Here is a 23876-nt window from a genome sequence, read left to right as displayed (position 1 = left end):
CTCCATTAGAAATTTTCTTGCAGATGGTGGTGGCCTGCCTATGGTATTAGAGGCTTTCTTAAAGAAGCAGGAAGAAGGAAAGAAGCCTTCATGCATTATAGTAATGATAATAGTAATAACACTTTCTATTAAAAAAAGGACTTTCCTGTGAAAGCCCTAAAGTAATTATCCAACAAATAGACAAAGGAAAGGATGTTCAGAAATAGGCATCAGACAAAGATGTGGAGAGGAGCCCCAGCGCGGTCCTGAGGAGCACAGGTGCTGAGCCGCGCAGGTGCTGAGCCGCGCAGGCGCTGAGCCAGGCAGCTAGAGTTGGGATCCTAGCTCTGCCACTTTTGCGCTGGCTGACCTGGGCAGTTCCTTAATCTTGCAAAGCCTTACCCTCCCCACTGTGAAAGAGAAATGGTGATAAGAGTACTTACTTTCCACGGGAGTGTGAAGATACAGTGAGATGATATGGAAACACACTAAAGGAGAGGGGTTGGCAAGCAGCAAGCACACATCACTGTCAAATGTTATTAGGAAGCCAAATATGGCTTCTGCAATGACCCTAGAGAACGTAAACTTCTCTTAGACCAACTGGCCTCTTTGCAGCATAAAATGTGAGAAGTCTGAACTAAGGGAGAGGCGAGGCAAATGTTGGGTTGGGTAGGGCTGAGGGTGCTTTTTTTGGCAGAATCTAGGGTGGAATGAGACCAAAGCATCTAAACCCAGAACTGCTGAGCGAGTGAGAGAAGGAAAGAACAGCTGCTGACAGTGTGAAATAGGGTGTAAGCTGGGCAGACCTGCAGGATGGGAGTGGGGAATTTATAGCCATGTCATGTAAACAATAAGCTGAAGAAACTTCAAAGTTAGTCTGGAAAGGAAGTTCTGGATGTGCAAAGGATGACAGAGTAACCGTCTTCAAAGGACAAAAGCTAGGGTGCCCGGCCGGCTCAGTCAGTAGAACATGTGACTCTTGATCTCAGGGTCATGAGTTCAAGCCCCACATTGGGTGCGGAGCCTCCTTAAAAAACAAACAACAGAAAACAAAGAACAAAAGCATTTTTCTGGCAAAGAAAGAGCAAACCTGCTCTGTTTACTCACAGAGCATACTACTACTAAAGGGACAAATGGGTTAAAGTTACAGGGTTGCAGAGAAGAAACAAAGAAGCATGAAAACAGGCACACTAAGGCATAAGGGAGGGCTCCATCATTGCAGGGGTTCAAGGAGAGGCTGGAATACTGGAAGGGAGATGGCTACATCAAATAGGGGGCCCTTTGTTGTCTCTCAAGTTCTTCCCAACCCTGAAGTCCTGACATAAAGCCTCAACAAAGGAGGCAAAAAATAGTAAGAAGCCCTAGAGGGCTCCAAGCCTGGAAATACTTTGAATAAACTCTAAGCTGATCAATAGATAAGAGATGGAGGTGAACCTGCTGATAAGGAGGTTTGTAGATATAAAATCAGGAGGTGATGATAATACAGTCCATGAAGACTGCCCCAAATATTGTTTTGTTCAATCCTCACCATAGGTCTGGATTAATATTACCCTCATTGCCCTTTCAATCACGGGCAAAGGAGACCTAGAAAGCTCAGGTCTTGCCCATGCATTCTGCTAGCAAGGGCAGACCTGTAACTTGAGCCCAGTTTTCTAACTTCTAGTCCACCATTCTTTTCAGTTCACTCTACACAATCTCCATGCAGGATAATGAAAGAGGGATAAAAATGGAGACATGGGTGTTTAAACCATTGTAACAGCCTCCTTACTGATTTCCCTGCCTCTCCCCTCTCCCTCCTCATGTTTTTCTCCTTTCTCCAATGTAGGCTGGACTCCTGGGGTCCTGTGATCTTCCTAAATTATGGCTCTTAACACTCTAGTGATTCATATGGCTCATGGGATTAATTACAATGCTTTGGTTGCTGCTCAAGGTCATCCGCAACATTACCCATCCGCACTCCTCCCTCTACAGCCTTATCTTCCCCTACTCTGCATATACTGCAGTAGGATATGTGTAGCACAATAGAGAGTGGTGGGGATTACAGAACGCTTGCTTTGTTGAAAAGAGCAGACTTAGCTCATCTTGAGCTAAGAAGTAGAGTCAGGGGGTGATAATAATATAGTCCTTATAGACTGTCCAAAATGTTTTGTTTAATTCTCACCATAATTCTGGAAAGTCAGTGGTAGCCTATGGGAAAATAGATTCCGTGATGCCAGTTCTACCAATCCTTTAAGAGAAGATAGGATGTAGATATTAAACATAAAATTTCCCTAATTTTTAAAGGCTAGCAATTCATTAAATTTAATAAAACAACATGGTACAGGATGAGTAAAACCAACCTATAAATCTCATTCATAGGTGGCCCTGTTGCAACTTCTGATCTAAAGATGTACCTTTTAGATGAAGCTCGTCTTCTTGATATGCCCAACTTGAAGGCAGCCATGATTCCTGGAAGCCCCATATTACTAAATGTGCACCTTTCTCCGGGCACTTACACTAGTCAGCCCTGCCAGACTCTATGATTTTGAGGGAACAAGTTTTCTAGCCTTTGAGGATTAACATGATGCTCCATTCAGATTAGGTACTTATGAACAATTTGTGAACTTGGATTTAGTAGAAAAAGACTTGAAAAGATTTGGTTTGGCTTACATTTGAAGTCAATAAAAGGGGTTGGTGAGAAAGGTTCCAGACTCCAAGTCTGGGTAATGACAATAATTGCCTGGAAAAACTGTGTAGGTGGGTCAAGCAGAAGGTTCAAGGGGAAGTTGAGACATTCAGCGCTTTATATTATACTCATTCAGACTCAAGAGTGTAAAGTACTTTTGAGTTTATTTTATTTCCATGTACAAGAAAGAATCTGGAGCTGGAACACCACCAGGAAGTCTTTATAGAATTTTTGTGCTTAGAGCTTCTATTCTATTACACAAATTAGAAGGAGGACTGAATGAGGGCACATACTGTCCTGGTCCAATATACTCAGTGGAGAAACTTTGTTTCCCGATATTCGTGAAAAAGGAATAAAGACGGAATCATATTTCTTCCAAAGAAATCTCTTAGTTGACCTAACACAAGATTCCTGCTTGTTTATCTCACCTTAGTATTGGCAAATAAATAGCTGCTCTTAACAATTTTCGATTTTTGCCACAGTGTTGAACCAAAGGAAGCAACTGGTATCATCAATATTAGCAACCTCATGGGAGAATTTGTCTGTGTTATCATTTTTGCAGCCTTGAAAGACTTGATGGATTTTTATTTTTTTCACTAAAATGGCTGATGCCCTACGCAGGCATGTTACTCAGAAAATTCGTGGATTTCAGAAAAATGACATATAATTTTGTGGCTGGAGCTAAAATGTGATCTACAATAGAGAAGAACTGCTGTGTCTTTAACAGAGCTAAATCTCATGATTGGACTCAGTGGAATTTAAGGTATTTATCATCAAGGTTTAGAGAGGAAAGAGGCAAGAAAAAATAATAGCCATTTATGGATTGGCTGTGTACTTAAGTACATTCTTATTCCAACACCCTGAAGAACAGCATGATTATACTTTACACATGAGAAAACTGTGACTCTGAGATAAAGAAAACTTCCCAAGACTACAAAACTGGTAACTGTTAGGGTCATGGTTCCAGCCCAGGCTGGTCTGGCTCTAAAACCCGTTCTCTCTACATGCTACCCACTGCTCATCTGGGGGTCTTGCATTCCAGTGGACTATCAGGGAAATTAAACTACTTGCTCCTGGTTCAGTCCTTTCTGTCTCCCTACAGCTCTTGGTGCATCATGGGCTTTGTTGCATCTCTGAAAGGCAGAGGAAGGCTGAAGACATCTCAGTAGCCATGGGGGCAGAGACTTGCTGGCTTATTTAACATTATTCTAGCCCTATCCAATGACCTCAAAGGACCTGAATGATATTCTGGATCTGATTAGAGATCAATCGACATCTGTTAATAAAGATCTATCTGCAAACAGACAGAACTACCCAAGTGGATAGCAGCCATACATAAAGTAGGATAAGCGTGTAGGACACCCAGTCAGCATGGGCACATGGCAAGTGCCACGGCATTGAGATGGGACTGGAGAGGCTGCCTGCTGGGCTCTCATTTCAGCAGCTGATCTAAAAGGAAGCAGCTACATTGGACAGCGTGTAGTATGAGCCATGCTTTTCAAACCCCAGATCAAAGCTTCCCTGTTTCCTGAAACTGGACAAATTTCTCCTAAGACTGTGTAGTTTGAGGATTCATTAACTCCTGTGCTATCATTCAACATATGTGAATTCTGGAACCTGAGTTCCAAAGTCGTTTATTTAAAGGGTATATTGTCACCTGCGCTAGAAATTGCCATTCATCCTTTGATATCCACCCTCCTCTTCTTCTGTTTATAATCCTGATATTTTGTTGGTCACAGGGCCACCAGGAACATTCTCAGACTCTCTTGCATCCGGTTGTGTCCATGCGTCCGTGTTTTCCAGCTGAATCTGGGATTAAGTGATATGGATGAGTGCAACTTTTGGAGCCTGCCCTGACAGGCAGAGAGGCTCCCTGCCCTCCCCGTTCCTCTATCCTGCTGCCTAAAACAAGACCAGCCACAAACTCAGGCACGTTTAATTCATGGCCCCATCTCATTTTTATTCAGCATCTATTAAATGTTGACTACTGTACTGAGGTAAGGCTGCTGGCATGATGGCAACAGTTAACTACAAGGACATGGCAGCAAATGTTTTTTTCTCTTTGTTTCATGTATGCAGGGAATCTTAGCCCCTGTGAACATATTTTTGCAATAACAGAATATTAAGTTGTTATTTTTTGTTTGTTTGTTCTGCATGTTTATTTGCTTTCGTGGTGGGGGCCAGAATATTCTAGGTCCTGCAATTAACATCACTGAATTTCTCTTCCCAAGTTATTAAAAATTTGAAGAGGCATTAGGGCAGACTTTTTGGAAAAGGACATCCACCTGGGCCTGTAAGTTCATTTCCTTTGCCCACAGACTAAGCAATTCCCCAGGGACTAGGGCTTGGATTCATGATTTTAGATTCCTGGCTCTAGAAGACAATCGATACATGCCTGCTGAAGGGAATGTACCTCCTGAATACCCTAGGTTGTAGTGCTAACATATATACCTTCCTTTCCCCAAGAACAACCTTGCTGAATGGCAATCTAATGACATCCTCCAGATGGTTGCTTTTCTATTTTGACTTCTTTCCTCTTTAAAAAGAAAAGGCAGAGGGATAACCAAAGACAACTAACAAGGTAATTTGGAGATGCTGGGACTCTGCACTGGGTCTGCAGGCCCTCTTCCTGTCTGGCTGGGATGGGGCAGCCCCCTCCTCTTCCATGGCTCTGCAGCATCAGCCTTGGTGTGGCCACAGTCATGCTACAACCAGAGAGGACTTTCCAGAGGACTGACAGAGCAGGAGGATGAGTCACTCTTCTGCTTACAATGGTTGCCATGGCCCAATCCGATTGGACTGAAGCAGAAGGTCCAACTCCTCTATAATGTGGGCCTGGCCTCTGTATAATCCAGCATCCACCCAGGTGCTACTTCTTCATAGCATCACCACTCTCCTTGGCACTTTTGCTCTGATGCAGGCCCTTTCCACCCCCAGAAATACCCCCTCCTCCTACTTTCATCTTTCCTTCACCTATCAAACACCTACTTAAACTGTAAAGCTGTAATTCAAGAGTTATCTCCTTGAGGAAGCCTTTCCTCATCATCCCAGACCACCTTATTATAGATTCCCAAAGCATACTAGGCTTACCCAAACCATAGCGTTTTCTAAACTCTATGTATCTTTTTACCACCTTTACTTCTCCATCAACCTGTGAGCTCCTTGAGGGCAGGAGGCATGTCTCCATTCCTGAATTCGCAAGTATGGAATCAGTGCTTACTATCTAACAAGTGCTCCATCATCTTTGATAAATATGGGAGGAATGGATGAGATGCCTCACAGACATCAGTAATAATGTATTGATCACCTATATTCCAATAGCCCTTAACCGAAATGTGTATCTTTTCTTTACATAAATAAGAAAATCCATTAATAAGACGTAGCATGAATTCGGGTCTTTTTGCTTCCAAAGACCAAGTTTCTTTCCACTAAATCATTATACCAAGTTGCTTCTTGGTTCCACCTCCAAGAACTATGCAATGAGAATGTGAAAGAAAAATAACCAAACTTTAAAAAGTCTCTGTTGATTGGGTACATAATCTGGGGGAACAATTCTAACCTGAATTCCCTCATTGAGAGAATACTTCCCACCTGCATCAAAGGGTTGGCATGAATAAGCATTCAATGAAAGAAGGCTCAGTCCTCTGAGGCTTACATAAATGTTGATTGTTGTTAATAATAGGGTAAGTGTTATTTAAATATAGAATATTATTTCGCTGAGCACCATAAAGTATGGAGCACTTCCTTACAATGTGAGAATATAAAATAGAACATCCACTAACCTGCTCATTAATAATTCAGATCTACTGCTTCTTTATTCAGGCAATGAATAGTAGCACTTTTAGTTCAGTTCTTTTTTGTTTGTTTTAAGTATCACAGAACTGTTTACTAGTTTTATGACACAAGTGAATAAACAGTCAGAGGTAGGTGCACATGGCAGGATACAAAGTTTTTAGGGCAAGAAGCCTATTAAGCAAAAGAGAAATTCAGCTCAGCTTGGGTAATTAATTTAATTTCCACCTATCTCTGCAGTTTTAAAATAGAAATGAGAAGTGAAGGTCAATATTGAAAGAACTGCAATTATAGTTTAGCATTACTGTGGTGAAAATAAGTCTATAAGCCCATTTAAAATTCCTGCTCAGAGAGAGGTGTTTAAATATATTTTGAAAAAATCAGGTTTTATGTTCAACCTCTATTTACATTAATGGGCATCTTGCCTTAAATCCCTGTGTTTCTCCATACATACCTTTCTCTGACTGCTTATTAAAACTGGACTTTTACTTGGAAACCCGAATCTTCACTTGCCTTTCAAAGAAGGTGGCCTAACTGCACGTTCAAGGATACTGAGAATTGGAGACTATCATTCCTTTGTTAGCACACATTTTCTCGATGTTACTGCATGACAGTCTCTAGGAACACAGTGGTGGACAAAGGGAAAAGCCCCTGCCCTCATGAAGCTTGCATTTGGTAGGAGGGGATGGCTATAGACAATGACCCAATAAATAAACTCACAGTATGTCAACTTATGATTGTGCCATGATAGAAGGCAAGGCAGGGCATGGGGTGGGGAGTGACCAGCAGGCTGTGTGCTCTTTCATTTTATTTATTTTAAGATTTATTTATTTATTTTAGAGACAGAGAGAAAGAGAGCCGCAGAAGAGTAGAGGCAGAGGGAGAGGGACAGAAAGAATCTCAAGCAGCCTCCCCACTGAACGGGGAGCCTCATGTGGGGCTCAATCTCACCCTGAGATCATGACTTGAGCAGAATCAAGAGTCAGATGCTTAACCAACTGAGCCACCCAGGCGCCCCGGGCTGTGCTCTTTTAGATTGGATGGTCAAGGAATGGCTGCATAACAGAGGAGCAAGCCAGGTGGACCACTAGGAGGAGGAGCGTTCAGAGCAGAGGGCACAGCAAACACAAGTTGAAGGGGATGCTTGGCACGTGCAGGGAGCAAGGTAGTTTGAGTCAAATGAGAGGAAGAAATACACAGAAGAGATGAGATGGACAAGGCAGTTGGGGCAGGTCAGATGAACCTTGAGGACCACAGCAAGGACTTGGGTTTTGTTCTGAGATGGGAACAACTGAGCCTCTGATTTTTAGTCAAGTGGGGGCGGGGGGTTTCCAGACTCCTTCCCTTTCCATTAACTCAGTCATCTAGGCAACTTCCGAATGGCTTCCTCCCCCGCCCAACCCCAAGTGGCTGCAGAGTGAGATACTTCCTGTTTGTCCAGACACCTCATTTCCTGCTGCCTCCTGCTCTCAAGGGGGCACTGACCTAGGGACATCTGGACAAGACAAGAAAAGTCACAAAGCAGGGAAGAGACACAGCCCGACAACCACAGCATCCGTGCCGCCTGTCTGGGTCTGTGGCTCCTCGCTCCTTCACTGAGCCAGTGGCTTCCCACTCCAGTTCCTGTGACCTCAGAGTGTCACCGAGGAAATGCACCATGGCCCCTGTGCAAAGCGGAGTGGAAAACTGCAGGGCAAGAGTCTGACATAATGACGGACACATCTTGCCCCGGCAAGATAACCCAAAACTATATAAGAGGTCTACTACTGGGGCGCCTGGGGGACTCAGTCGATTAACTGTCTGCCTTCAGTTCAGGTCACGATCCCAGGGTCCTGGGATGGAGTCCCGCATCGGGCTCCCTGCTCAGTGGGGAGCCTGCTTCTCCCTCTGCCTGCCGCTCCCCCTGCTTGTGCTCTCTCTCTCTCTCAAATAAATAAATAAATAAAATCTTAAAAAAAAAAAGAAGTCTACTACTATTGAGCATGATGATGGTGGTGGTGATGAAGGCTAACTTCACTGGTGCCTGTTCTGTGTGCTAGCCACTGTGTTAAGTTTTTCATATACTTAAATGCATGTACTCCTCACCACCAACTGATGAGGGAGGTACTAGTATTTTCTTCCTTGTGCAGCTGAGGAAACTTGAGGCAAAGTATAAGTCTCCTTGCTCAAGGTCACACAGTCAGCAAGTGTCCGAGGAGCTAAATAGAGAATTCTCAGTAGGGTGTCTGACTTGGAGGCCGGGCTTGCTTCCTTCTCACTTGCCCCATGTCAGCGAAGGAGGCTTCTTTAGAGGTCGAAACAGCATGGTCCTTTTTGGGAAAAATGAAATGGACTGGAATAAAGGCCAACACTGCATCATGACAGAGCACAGGCTTCTGTACCCAACAGGACTGTTAATCTCCATGTCTCTGGAGTCTTGTGTGAGGCCTTGAACAAGGAAGGCACCCAATACATATTTGATGGATGAATGAGTGAAAGAATTAATGAATAAAAGCACTTTGAACAGTGCCTGACACATAGTAAGTACTCAATATACTGTTGCAATTATTAAGTGTGCTCATTGCTTGCCTTTGCTGTTCTAGGAAAGGGGGCCTGCGAGGACTGTCTTAGCAACACCTAAAGGCACATGGAGGTCACAGAAGAGGAAATCAATTCTATTAGATGTACTATTGATCAGGCTACAATGATACCCCCGCGAGATCCTGCATCGTGAACAAAATCCCAGTTCCAGCTTCCCCTTATGAACTGTGTGATCTTATTTACCTTGGAGATGTCCTATAAAGCAGAGTTTTGCATAATTCGGAAAGCACCGTCCACGAGTCAAATACTATTATTCTGATTAACACTCTCATCACTGCCGCTCCACACTTAACAGATCACCCCTCTCCCTCAATGGAAAATGTTCAGTGACACCAGGAAAGGGGCAAAAGGGCTGTCATGCCAGGTGTTATCAGCCTGTTAGTGAGCCCCTGGGTTTTCCAGCAGACTTTACTTTTTTTTCTCCCCGACGAGATGGCATTATTGGATTTTGAAACAAATTTTAAAATGAAATCCAGAACAAATGCTCTGCCTAGGAGGGTCACAATGTTAGATTTATTGAGAAAAGTAAAATGACTTCAACTACTGATTTCTATAAAACAAGTACTCCTGCCTCTGATAAGAAATACAAACCAAAGAGTTGTTTTGGACACTAGAAGAAATACTGCATATGAGTTCAATGTCTGATCCTCTAAGACTTAACATCTTTGTTCCTAATAATTAATTAATGGCTTGTTAATTAATCCTTAGGAATATTTTAGTAGCAGAAGAATGAAGCAAACTGAAGTCTGAGTTCCAGTTCTTCCAAGTCCTAGCTGTGTAATCTGGTGCAAAAGTTTTGTTTCTCTGATCAGGAACCTGTTTCTAATGGGGCAAGAAAATAAATGCGTTGGTCTCTTTTGGGGATGTCAAGGAATACCTGGCGTGTGCCTTGTGCCTGGCCTTTAGAAGTACTCAGTGAATGGGAGGAGCTGTTAGGATTTCTATTTTTTTTAAGATTTTATTTATTTATTCATGAGAGACAGAGAGAGAGAGAGAGAGAGGGAGGCAGAGGCAGATGGAGAAGCAGGCTCCCCAAGGTGCAGGGAGCCCGATGCGGGACTCGATCCCAGGACCCTGGGATCATGACCTGAGCCAAAAGCAGATGCCGAACTGACCAAGCTACCCAGGTGCCCTGTTAGAATTTCTAAATTGCTTATCTTGATAACATATAATATTGATCTATGGAGATGAAAATCTCTTGGGGTTTACATCTATTGTCATGTTTAATGATCAACTTATTAAATGACTCCCCCAAATCAACTCCTTGATGCACAAAAGGAACACTGCCCACTGATTCCTTTAGAACCACCAGAGATGGGGGGAAACAAAATCTTACAACTAAGCAGCAAACTACCCTATTGCTGAGACAAGTAGAATATTAAGGAAGGTGCCATTTGGAGGGATGAAAGCTGGTCCATGGTCAATCTAACAGAGAAGGATAAATTCGCTAACATCATCTTTCTGGAAGCTGAAAGGTCAAGATCTTTTTGAAAACCTTTAAAAAATGTTCACAATTCAGTGCTGGCATATTGGATTCTGGAGAAAGTAATTGGGCTAGGCTATAAGAACGTACACATCCCTTTGGTTTATAATAATAAGAGAAAAGGCAATGGGTTTCTTAGTGTTTCCCCTGCCTGTAGGAATTGTTTAGACTTCTGTTCAGCCTTTTTTGCCAGGAACCTTCTCTGGACTCTTTTTTTCTTTTTTAAATTATGTTCAGTTAGCCAACATAGAGTACAACATTAGTTTTTGATATAGTGTTCAACAATTCATCAGTTGTATGTAACACCCAGTGCTCATCAACACTGTCCCTGGACTCTTAATCCCCTGACAAGTTTTAAGATCTAGTTAGATAGGCCAGAGTAGTACAGAAGAAACATTCCATGGTTGTGGAAGGGGGAAAAAAGAAAAAGAAAGAAAAATATTTAGTATATATATATATGCCTTACACCATCATATGTTTGTATGTTGTGTGCATGTGTATGTGTGTATTTTCCACCTAGATACATTTAGTCAAAAGAGGACTATGAAAGCACATATAGTGAGTATTTTCTAGGGAAGGTCTAACTTGGTAGATATTTTATTCTCAACTACTTTTAAATTCTCCATTCTAGACAGAGTGGAGAGGACATAACTTTTACCCACTGGAAATCCTCATTATGGGGCACCCGGGTGGCTCAGTCAGTTAAGCATCTGCCTTCAGCTCAGGTCATGATCTCGGGGTCCTGGGAATGAACCCCGTGTTGGGCTCCCTGCTCCGCAGAGGTCTGCTTCTCCCTTTCCCTCTGCCCCTCCCCTCTGCTTGTGTGCTCTCTCTCAAATAAATAAATAAAAGCACTGGGTGTTATACTGAACTGATGAATCATTGAACATTATATCAAAAACCAATGATGTACTATACTTTTGCTAACTGAATTTAAATTTAAAAAATCCTCATTAAATGATGTTGCTTTTTTTTAAGTTGTATTTGGAATGATCTTAGATTTAGAGCTGGGAAGGGATACGTTCCCTTTACATAAAGAAATTCTAGGCCAGGCGTGGGCTGGAGAGTTTATGACCTCCCTGGAAAGCTGAGCTGCTCACCACAAAGTCATGATGTCTCTTAAGCTTACAATCTAAACAGAACAAATGATAACAAATGTTTCAAATGTCATTTTCTTTCTTATTGTCAATTTTAAGCTTCATCAGAAAGTACTAAAACAGGCTATTATAAATTATGGATGGTTGTATTTGAACAGAATCAGATGTAAATGGTACTCCCATTTTTACACTCAAATCTATTGCTTTAGGAGAATGAGGTTAAGGAGGATGTTATGGCATCCTTGTTGTTGCTCAATAAATCCGACACTTAGATTAGAGGTAGAAACTGTCAGTGTCTCAGTTACTTTCCAACAGTTAAAAGACTCTTTAAACAGATAAGTTTTTAGTTGACTTTCCTGCTTGACAATGTCATTAGTTGAATACTATACCTTGTCGTCTCCTAACATGACAGGTGGCTGAGAAATCTGTTAACCTTCTCAAGGAGCATCTGTCACTTGCATAAAATCACTTCTTCCCACTCTGTGAAAGATGTTTGCTACTTTCTTCAGAAAATATTCAATATGGCCCTTTAAGAATGTTAAGTTTCTTAAAGTATTTTTAGGGTTAATTTCTCACGTTCAGTTTTGCATTAATTCATTTATTTTCAAAACTGGCCTCAGTTCCAGTCCATTGTATTATCAGAGAAAGAGCAATTTTTTTTGAAGATTTTATTTATTTGAGAGAAAGTGAGCACGCATGGGGGGAAGGGGCAGAGGGAGAGGGAGAGAAGCAGACTCCCCACTGAGCGGGGAGCCCAATGCAGGCTCGATCCCAGGACCCTGAGATCACGACCTGAGCTGAAGGCAGATGCTTAACCGACTGAGCCACCCAGGCGCCGTGAGAAAGAGCAAGTTTTTGCTTTGCTAGAGAGGTAAGATCTGTTATGAACATGCCAACCCACCCACCCTCCCATACACTCCCTTTTGGTTTTCAGAAACTAAAGGTGGACAGATATATGAAACAAATGTCGTTTAATATTATAGCCATCCATGACAGTATGAGAATTCTGTTAACATTTTGGTTATGCCATGTTACCACGAATACTCTAGAAGGTTTCAATTTTTGAAATTAAATCATGTACAGCTCAAAGTCATCTAAGTTACCGAGTGAGCACAATGGTTTCTGAAGACTCTGAAAGAGCTCTAGAGCTCTGTAGAGCCATAAGGTCGTGGCTGAGGTCAGACCTTCTACCCAGCATTGTGTTCGCAAGAAGCATGAGAAATAGGCATGAGGCTTGAGTGGTTCCCCTGACAAATACAGCGTTTCTTCCAAATCGATCCGCGATATCCATCACCCACATGTTCACTTGTGTCACTTGTCTCTCCTCAAAGCAGAGTACAAAGTGTATCATACCAGCTCTGCTCCATCCTTCTCCTACGAACTCCCACCAAACAAAACAAGTAATTTGAAATTTCCGGTGGTTCAAAATGACAGAGATTTCATTGTATTAAGTGGCCTCGATGTGCTGGTTTCTTACAAAACTCACACAACAGCATGACAAAGACCATGAGTCAGTCACCTCATACTATTGCGTGAAAAGGAAAACAAAATACACGAAGCATTGAGCATTTTCTCAGCATGATTATCATGTGTCCAGAAAAGTTAAGAGACTTGCCCAAGGTTACATGGATTGGAAGGATACTGGGACATTTTCAAAAGCAGAGGAGAGAAAATAGGAGTTATGGGTTACCTTAAAAGGCCCTGGCCTTTCAGAAATGGGGGGCAAGGGGGAGTCCTATAGCAATCCTAAGATTCCAAGCATAGGAAGAATTATTATGCAGAGAACAAGTTTCTGCTTATATTACTTCCTCACCCAAGAGAACCAACTTGCATAAAATGTAGCATGAGGAAATCTGCTTAAGCAGTTTCTAGAAAGGAGCATCTTTTAAAAATCTACATAATGACATAAAATAGTAATAGCCTCAGTAGGTCCCTGAAATGAATGAATGGTTGAAATAGGCTAAATGAGGGACTGAGTAAAATAGAAGAACTTCAAATAAGATAGCCTCTCTTTGCATTTACTGCTCCCTCTACTGGAATGCTTTGCCCTAAGAACTATACATGGCTCTCTCACTCACTTCATTTAGATCTCTGAATGACATTGGAACAATGACATTTAATAAACTGTCACCTCTTGCAACGACGTGGATGGAACTAGAAGGTATTATGCTAAGCGAAATAAGTCAGTCAGAGAAAGAATTATCATATGATCTCACTGATATGAGGAATCTGAGAAACAAGACAGAGGATAATAGGGGAAGGAAGGGAAAAATGAAACAAGACGAAACCAGAGAGGGAGACAAACCATAACAAACTCTTAATCTCAGGAAACAAACTGAGGGTTGCTGGAGTGGAGGGGGGTGGGAGGGATGGGGTGGCTGGGTGATGGACACTGGGGAGGGTATGTGCTATGGTGAGTGCTGTGAACTGTGTAAGACTGTTGAATCACAGACCTGTACCCCTGAAACAAGTAATACATTATATGTTAATAAAAAAAATAAACTGTCACCTCCCAGAAATGGTTCCACTGGCCATCCATTCAAAAAGCGGTCAGTGGAATTTCTGGAGAAAGACAAATATGGCAGAACTCTATTTTCCTGATTTCCTCCTCTTTTTGGTACTATTGCTCTGGCAGCTTTAGCAAAATTTAGGAAATCGGAGCTCAAAGGACCCCCAAAGCAACCCCTCCTCCAATAATTTATCTTCCCTGTGCCTCATTTTTCTTCATAGCCCTTATTATACCTGAAATTACAGAATACATTTATCTGTTTACTAGTTGATTATCTACCTCCCATGTTGGAATATACACTCCGTGAGGGCAGGGATGTCTGTCTTGTCCACCTCCCAGTGCCTAAAGCATTGCCTGGCTAGTAGTTAAGTGCACCGTACACATGTTCTTGAAGGAATGAACAAATCTCTAGCTCCAACAGTCTTTGAAACTTTTGTTCTTCCAATAAGACCTATCATGCCTTCTGCCTGTTTCCCAATGAGCAGAAAGGAGCTTTGTGAGCTCCTTGTCCCCCATATGAATGTCCATGGAGAAAAGACTGGATCCATGGAATATGAAACAGAAGCCCTCTAGCCCAGAGAGGAGGCATCCACCTCTTTTCCATAGGGGAAGCTTTCATTGCAGAGAAGGGATGGCCCCAGGCTAGGCTGTCCAAAAGGGGAGGGGGGACATTCTTCCGCAGGCTGCCTCTGCAGCTCTGGGAAGGCACCCACGGTGGCCAGCAGTGGAGAAGAGTGTTTATCATTGGCTGGGAACCAGGTGGAAGAACTGCAGGTGTGGTGAACTGGTCAAAAAATGTTGGGTGAGTCTCAACATTTCTGACAGCTTGGAGACACTGCTTCTAAAACTGCATATGCCAAATCTTCATTTGGGGGATATGGGTCAAAGTGTTTAAGCAGAGGTTACTCAGGTAATTCTTCCCTGACCCCACCTGCATCCATCTGAGCCTAGAAGAGACAAGATCCTGACTTTATTGGATAATCTGTATCTGGGCTCCATTCCCACCGGCCAAGTTCTGGGCTTGGGGCCTGGGCATTGTCAATATTTTTTAAAGTTCTCCAGGGGATCCCAATGGGCAACCAGGGTTAAGCACCAATGGATTAAAGCAAAGTATTAATTTCATTACCCATATCTGGAGCCCTTTCATTTTTTCCAAGGATTTGGCTCCTTGTGGAGGAGGAAGACCATTTTCAGAAATACGGGAAGAATACCATACAAAACCAACCCTACACACACACACACACACACACACACACACACACACACACACACACGCACGCAAAATCTACCTTTCATCATATCATCTTCCTTCTATTGGGAGGGCTTCAAATTTCTTCATCTGTCTGAACATTCTTATGCCATAATACAGACAGCTAAGTTCATATCACCACCAATGGAGTTTCTGGAGAAAGACAAATATGGCAGAACTCTATTTGCTTGATTTCCTCCTCTTTTTGGTACTATTGCTCTAGCAGTTTTGATGAAATTTAGGACATTGGAGCCCAAAGGGCCCTCAATGCAACCAGCTGAGATCCCCCGCTGAGGATAAGGTCTTCTAAGTTGCAACAGGATGTTAGATTTGCATATGTCTCCACTCCTTTCAAATAAACCACTGCACTTGTGAAGAGTGCTTGCTGGTTGCATAACCCTGATGTGGTTGCTTTCCCAAGGGCACTACCTGTTTAAAGGGAGAATCTGTAAAATGCAAGAAAGCCTGAGATCAAGGAAGCTGGATTGCAGGCATGTGAGACAATGCCCCCCGCCCCAGGTGCTTCCCTTTTGTCTAACACTAAATATTAAAGACTTTGAAGAAAGGAACTCCTGGCTCCACCACGTATAGGAGATTGGTAATTAATGAAATTTACCTTTGGAGAAACTTCGGTGCCAGAATTTTACATTTGAACATCTCTTCGTGACAAGAAGCAATGCTCACTTTTAAACAAGGAACATGTGGTTTTTCTCAACAAACCTCTTTGGCCCGCCTTAGTTTGTGCATTTTCCCCCTTTTTAATAAGCACAAAGTAGATCGTTGTTTAATAATAATGTCACCTTTTTTTTTTAAGATTTTATTTATTTATTTGACGGAGAGAGACACACAGAGAGAGGAAACACAAGCTGGGGGAGTGGAAGAGGGAGAAGCAGGCTTCCCACTGAGCATGGAGCCCGATGTGGGGCTCAATCCCAGGACCCCGGGATCATGACCTGAGCCGAAGGCAGACGCTTAATGACTGAGCCACCCAGGCGCCCCAATAATGTCACCATTTCACATTAAGTGTCTAAAAGGAAGTGCTGTGTTTTCTAAGTTGCTAGTGTGTGTGTGTGTGTGTGTGTGTGTGTGTGTGTGTATTTGGGGATTTGGGAGGGAAAGCAGGTTCACTGTCCTGGACTGTCACTGTAAACTCAGCTGGAGTTAAGACATTCCAATTAACTGGCAAAAGGAACCTGTCACCTTCAGAGGATGTCTAAAAAGATGAGGGGGACACAGTTACAGCTAGAGCTAACAGTTATTGAACACTAAATATGTGTCAGGCGCTGTGTTAATTATCTCACATGTATAATTTTCTTTAATCCTCCTACCAAGCCACTGAGGTAGAAACTACTATTGTATCTACATTACAGGTGAGAAAATAAGGCACAAGAAAGATTAGGTAACTTGCCGCAAAGAAACAAATCCATTGTGATTCAGTGGTGTCTAGCAGTAAAGACATCTAACACATCTTTCTGGGGAGAGTCTTGCCAGAAAAACCCATACATTTCTGATGAACAGTGTCAGCTGCGTTATAATCTGGCCCTGACTCACTCCCCGGTTTCCCCTCCAATCCCTCACAGAGAACCTACTGCAGTCAAATGCATTGACTCACCCAACTGCAAAATGGAACGCTTTCCATCCCCATGCCACCCCTCTTCTGTATCAAAATCTACCCACCTTCAAGTGCAAGTATCACTTTCTCCACAAAGCCCTCCCAGCCACTCAAGGACAGCCAGCTGTAAGAATGTTGTGTCCCCTTAATTCCACAAAACACTCCATCTTTAAGAAATATCGTATGTCTTTATCACAGACCCATCTGTCATATAAACATATTTTAAGCTCCCTCTTGAATAAGCACAATACCTGGCATATTGCAGGTCCCGAATGAAAATGTTCTCACTATCATTTCTCGGACTAAAAAAAGTTCAGATTATTTTATGACGTTTGCTGAGCACGCATGTAATCAACAGATAACTGTTAAGGACAGAGGGGAACTAGGAAGTTTGACTCGACAGACACATAATTCTGTACCAGCAGTTGCTGGAAGATGTCTCTCTATCCAGCTACCTGCACCGGACTGGAAGTTGGTTTTAAACTGGAGGGGCTTTCATGGCTGTGCTCTCTCCTGGGGTGCTTCTGGCAGGTGTGACTCGCAGCACTGGGAGTCTCCGCACGCACGTTTCCATTTCGGACACAAGCAGAGGCGGCACTAAACCATGCTATCCTGTTTTTACGAACCTCAATATGACAGGTGGTAGACACAGGCACAGCACCAGCAGAATTGGTAAACACGGAGCCACACATTTGAAATATGCAGGAACAACAAACCGGATTCTCGAATCCATGTCAAGAGAGGGTTCGAAACCGCAGTCCTGAATGACAGAGCCAAGTGTTAGGCTAGTGATATGCTAGTGAAAGCATAAATCCCCACCTGGGAAGCCCCAGGGGTGTCACCTACACACACTCAACAATGCAGAATGCAGGGTCTTCCTTTGAGTACAGACTAAGGTGAAGGCAGAAAATGATTATGCACTGTAATTCCCCTTTGCTTCCTCCCGTTACACAATGAGTAACTGTCCTTTCTCTGTGTGAACTGTTCAAGTAAAAGGCTTCTGCTAGCTCTTCTTTGCCATACGAAAAAGGAAAGTAAAATCCCCGTTTTCCAAGCCTGGACTCTTTTTCATAACATAAAACCAAATGAGGGGAAAAAAAGACCGACTCTCATCAGGGGACAATTACCTAGACAATTAAATGGTTGCTGCAGACAATCTGTGGGGACCAACGGCCTGGAGTCCTACATCTTAAGATGCAAAATTTATTTACGGCTGAACTTTCTTGATGGACAACTGCTGAGGGAAAATGACTTGCTTCCTTTGCCTGACAAAGAAAATTTCGGCGGCTGCTGTGCAACTTTGATTTCCAGAGAGCTAGAGATTGAACCTGTCATCTGTATAACAGCTTTTGTTCCACTGGAAGACCACATCATGGCATAGTGCAGTGATGGGCCCTGAAGGGCTTACTGTCCCACTCTCAGGGTGTCCTGGGTGGGATGTTTATTATGTGTGCCTTCTTCATTGAATCCGTGATCAATAACCCTCTCAACACTAAGGACTGGCAAATTCTCCTTACTGACACACAGATACGAGACAACGAAAACATGTCTACTGTGAAAGGGATGCCTGGGGGGGGGAGGGTCACCTAATAGAAGAGACAAGCAAAAAAAAGACAATGGTGGACCTTATCACATTCGAAATTCATGTGCCAGTCCCTCTTCTAACTTATTCTAATTAAACACAGGCATGCACTCACCGCTTGCATTCCTAGCGCAGACTGTGAGCTGAAAACTATTAACCAAAGTCCTGCCTGTCTCCTTAAGCTAAAAAAGGCTCTGCCGAGCAGCTTCACAACCAGCAACAATGAAAAGGAAGATTGCAGGTTCATACCTTAACCTCCTGATTGGTAAAGACCTCGACATCCACCACACAGGCAACCAGAGTGGAAACATCACAGTCCATGCTAGGGGCTGGCATTCCCCCTCCTGAATTTTCAATCAAGAGCTAGGCGACCTGAGAGCTGTGCGTGATGGGAAGAGCCTCCAGGTGGATGTGGCCGTGGCCGGCCCCGGGTGCCGCCTCGCCCTGGGGATCTCCGGCACTCGGCACCTGGAGCCCGCTCCCTTTGCACGCACGCAGCCCGCGTCTGAGGCTGCACAGCCGACTAATGAACGGCCCCGGCTCTCTCATGGCAATGACATCACCACCAAGACTGACACAAGCTGAAGCTATTTTTTTTTTCCCCCAAGCCTTTTATCTCTAGGCAGTGCAGTGGAGCAAATTGAACATGATTATGTGCTAAATCTGAACTCAGACTAAATCAATTCAGGCGGCATTCGCTAGGAACTGAGTCATAGCTGTTGTTTCAGCCGAGTGCTTATGTTTGCAAAAAGCAAGGGGGAGAATCTGACATGAGAGGCTCTGCTTCGGGAGGGTGGGTAAGTAATTCTGCAGATGAGCCTCCTGAGGTTAAGGTGTGACAATTTTCTGCCTCAGAGATGAGCAGGAAGTTGAGGCATTTTGCAAATTGCTTGGCTTCTGTTAATTGCCCTGTGCCGCTCAGCAGCCACACATGTTCTGGACATCCTAATGCATCCCGGGCACGGGCTGAATAGAAATCCATTCTTGGAGTGACTAAAGAGCTGGTCGTCAGTCATTTAGGCGGCCTGGTAGGAGAAGATAATTAGAGGTTTGTGAAATTCTATTTGAAGCACATAAGTGCAGACCAGTAACTCTAAAAGCACCCTTCCAACCACGAGATTTCAGACTATCTCCAAGGTCATTCAAACCAAAAGCAATCGTGGAAAAGGAGTTAGAGCAAACGTCTCATGCAGGGACAGATGGCAGAGTCTAATGGGCAAATGCACTGATGTGGGTCACTGTCAGAGCCTCGGGGCTCTATTTCGCCTGAGACTTTGAATGTGTCTGGTTGCTTTTTTTGGTCTCTCTTCCTGATTGTGTATCGCTGAGGGGCAGGGCCACGGATAATTCACCTTTGTATCTGAGACTTGAGCAGAGTGGAAAGAGAAGGCAACAATTGTTTAATGAATGAATCAACTAAACAGGAATAGCCTTCTTTGATGGCAGGGGTGAGCAAAGAGAAAATATCAGATGAGTTTTTATTTTATCATTAGTTGTAAAAGTCCCAGTAGAACTCACTAACATTCTCGCAGGATTTATTCCCCCTGGGAATGCGGTGGCATCTTTGGTGGCCATGAGAGCATCAGATTGGCACCTTTCTAACACATGATTGGACAAAGCGTTCCCATTTTGCATGCAGATGAGAAAGGTGACTTTTCAGACCACAAGTACAAGTTTTGTGGTTGGTCCTCATTGGATTACAATTGGACTTAGTGTCCGTTCCCCTTCAGTAAGAGATTTCCCATGCTAAATGAAAGCAGTCCACAAATACAAATATTTGATGAAATTTTGTGGGTGTGTCTGTCTGTGTGTATCTGTGTGTGTCTGTGTGGCACTTACTATGGTGTCCAGGCCACTTTGGGGAGTATGAAGTCATATATGCAGATAATTTAGCTAACACTTATTGAGTGATGACTATATGCAAAGCTCTGTACCAGATCCTCTTAAGGGTAAAATGATGAATAGGCAAAATTCACTATCCTCACGGGGCTTAAAATCCAGTGGAGGAGATAAGACATGGAGACAAACATCTATACAATGAGCCAGTGGCCGTCGAGATGGTGGCTGAGGAGCTACAGACAGCATTTAGTGGCAACCCTGGAGGAAGAGCAATGGCTAATGAAGGCAGTTACGGCAGGTGAGCATCAAGAAGGAGGACATGGCCTCTGCTCTGATCTTGCAACATGGGTAGGGCTCGGTAGACAGAGAAGGTGAGGGGAGCCCATCAGATAGGGGCAGCAGACTAGAAATGCTCAGACCAAAAAAAGAATAGGTTATTTGAGGGGCAAGGCATACTGAAGCTCAAATTTGACTGTAGCCAGGAGTAGACAAGGGAACAAGAGACAGATGACTCAAAGCCTTGAGGGACCCTTAGTGTCTACTCAGTTGACCATGGAATGCCAGGAAAAGTTTTTGAGAACATATATGGAGCTTATATATATACATAAATATAGCTAAAATGTAAAGTATATACGAAGATGAATATAATTTTGAATACCATCGACATCTGTTCAAGAGGCAAAACAAAGACATCACTACTCTTTCCATATGCCATGGCATATGCTAAAATTGACTTTTGTAAAATTTCACACCAGCGGCATGCTGTTAAGTGTCTAACAATCAGCTCGCTGAAAAGAAAAGCCCAGGGTCTAGTGTTCGCTGATTTCTGTGGTGTAAATACTCTTATCAGGGCCGATTGAAAGCAACTAATATGAAGTCACTTGAATGCGAAGTTGGGAAGCGATGCCTATGGTCTGTTCACATCAGCTGACTGATCTGCGTGCAGTGGACCACTGTTTCAGTCCTGAAAACATTTCATCTGCAGAGGTTAGGTCCAGCATGCATGTCCAGTGCCCATCAAGGAACAGCAGGGCAGTAGGAACACCGCATTGTAATCACTGGGATCTGTGCATTCTTTCACACTTTCTATGTAGGAAAGAGCTAGAAAGGACTAACATCTGTTATTTCAAGAAAACAGCCATGCTATGATAAGTCTTGGCAGGAGGACATTAGTCTATCCAGGAGGCAGAGACCCACTCAAAATTGTAACATAAGTACTTTTTTCTGATGCATCCTTAGTTTCTCCATTCTGATTTGTTTCTGCACTGGAGATTCCTTCCTGTGCTCCAGAAACCACTAACTTTATGCTTTCCTCTCTTAAAACTCTTTTCAAGGATACAGGTATCAACTCATTTATATTAGCATGAAATGACTGATAACTCAGAGTATTACCCATCACAAAGGAATCTGTATTTTAACAAGGGGACCGAATATTAAGTTGAGTAAATAGTGTTTTTAGGGTGGAATTATATGCATTGAGAGCATATGGTGATTCTAAAATAAAATTATTGCGCTTTTAAAATAGGTTGGTTCAACAAATTGGATATTTAATACAATTCAATTGCCTCTACAAAGGCAGTCATTTTCCTATAGACCAGAGCCCCTAAGGGGCCTCCATGTTAAAATAGTGTCCTGTTTCTCTAGATAGAGTGTAGATTTTATAGCTGGGAGATGACTGACAGGCTTGGAGGTGTCTGGGGTATGTATATAAGCACCCTGGCTGATGACTATAAGGCCCTACATGCCCTGGCTCCTACCCACTCTCCCATCTCATCTTATACCATTTTTCCCTGTGCCCCCATCTCCCAGACCCACTGGTTTTCTTGGCATTCCAAAGAAGCACCAAGTTCCTTCTCATCTCAGGGCCTTTGTACTTTGCTATTGCCTTTGTCTGAACATACCCAGATCTCTTCATGGCCGGATCCTTCCTATCATCCATCTCTCAGCTCAGATACCATCCCTTTGGAGAAATTCTCCCTGATCACCTAAAATAAAATGTGTACACAAACATACACATGCATGTACATACACACACACACACACACACACACACAGAATCAATCCCTATCCCAGCATCTTCATTTTAATTTTATTCATAGCACTTTTCATTCTCTGAAATTACTGTTCACTTTTTTATTTATTGTTTGTTCCTCCAACTAGAATTTAATCTCCACAAAAGCAGAGATTTTGCCTATTCTGTTCACTGCTTATTCTCGAGGGCTAGAAGAGTACCTGACACTTAGGAGGTGTTCTATTAAATATCTGATGCATGAATGGATAAGTAAATGAATAAATGCATCTTAAAAGACAAGTAGAGGGACTCAACCCAAAAGAGGTGCCTTCTGATCTAGGAGTTTTAGTTTTAGAAAGGTCCTTGCAGGAAGGTATATGGGCATAGAAAATCAGTGATCACCCCCATTCCTGACAGCTGAATCCTGGCACAGCTCTGCTCAGGAGCACCCTTTCCCAGCAGAAGTGGCCATAAAATCATACAATTCATCCAAACCACTGCTTTTCCAATGACTGACCACGTTAAGAAAATGGATGCAACATGATGCAGACCCTTTAGACAAAGATCACTTTCCTGCCCCTCCGGCCAAGCCATTCTTACAGTCACCTCTAAGTAGGCAGGAGGAGATATGCACCTTTTTCATCCAGAGGCAGCAGCCAAATCTGCCTTGCTAATGAGCACAAATATTCCCATGAAAGCTATGGGATGTCAAAGGCTTTGCTCCTCTACATGTCTTTTGGTATCACTTGTTTTTAATATTCATCATCAAAAACCTCAAACATATTCAGAACTAGAAAGGATATAATAATAAGCCTTCACATACCCACCAGTCAGGTGCAAGAATAACTTTGGGGGCCAATCTTGCTTCCTCTCTGCCAGTGGGCTTCAGAGTGTGGTCCCCACCAACAGCATCAGCATCATCTGGAAACTTGCTAGAAAGGCAAATTCTTGAATCCCACCCAAGACTGAATCAGAATCTCTGGAGGTGAGGCTGGTATCTGTATTTTAATTAGCCCTCCAGGTGATTCCAATGCAAGGCCAAGTCTGAGGATCACTGCTTCATGTCCCTACTCACTCCCAGTTATTTTGAAGCAGACGTCTGACCCTATCTCCCGTAAACATTTCAGTATATATCTCGAAAAGATAAGGGTTCCTCTTTGGAAATCACAATACCTATCATCACACAACCCAAAAGAAAGACTACTTCCTCAGTATATCATCAAATATCCTGCCAGCGTGCACATTGCTCCAAACTACCAATGTTCCCTTTCTTCTCATCCACTCTCTGCTCCCTCCCCTGTCTCATCCTGCTGTCCCCTTCCTTTCTTCTTTCCTTCATTTGTTAAGTTTGTTGGTTTAAATTGGAATCCAAGCTGTGGTGTCTTCATTGTCTCTTTTAATCTATAGAATTCTCCCACATCCCTTCTTTTTTTTTTCCTTCCTTGCAGTTTGCTGTTGATGATGAAATCATGCCATTT

General features: G+C 43.0%; 1 protein-coding gene across 4 annotated transcripts in view; it reads right to left on the bottom strand.

Annotated features, from left to right (window-relative positions):
- RCAN2 (regulator of calcineurin 2) overlaps positions 1 to 23876 on the bottom strand; it is a 266749-nt gene that overhangs the window by 79068 nt on the left and 163805 nt on the right. The window contains exon 1 of one of the 4 annotated variants that reach the window (XM_027601455.2): positions 18798 to 19068. The exons of the other annotated variants lie outside the window; for them this stretch is intronic. Coding sequence (XP_027457256.1) covers positions 18798 to 18884 — 87 coding nt within the window. The 5' untranslated portion in view covers positions 18885 to 19068. Of the gene's footprint in view, positions 1 to 18797; positions 19069 to 23876 lie in introns of those variants that run through there. 4 annotated transcript variants of the gene reach the window in all.

The sequence above is a fragment of the Zalophus californianus genome, chromosome 7 (genome assembly GCF_009762305.2).
Source record: "Zalophus californianus isolate mZalCal1 chromosome 7, mZalCal1.pri.v2, whole genome shotgun sequence".
In the NCBI taxonomy this organism is placed as follows: domain Eukaryota; kingdom Metazoa; phylum Chordata; class Mammalia; order Carnivora; family Otariidae; genus Zalophus; species Zalophus californianus.
Note: the sequence above shows the minus strand (reverse complement) of the source record. Positions and strands in the feature narration are given on the sequence as shown.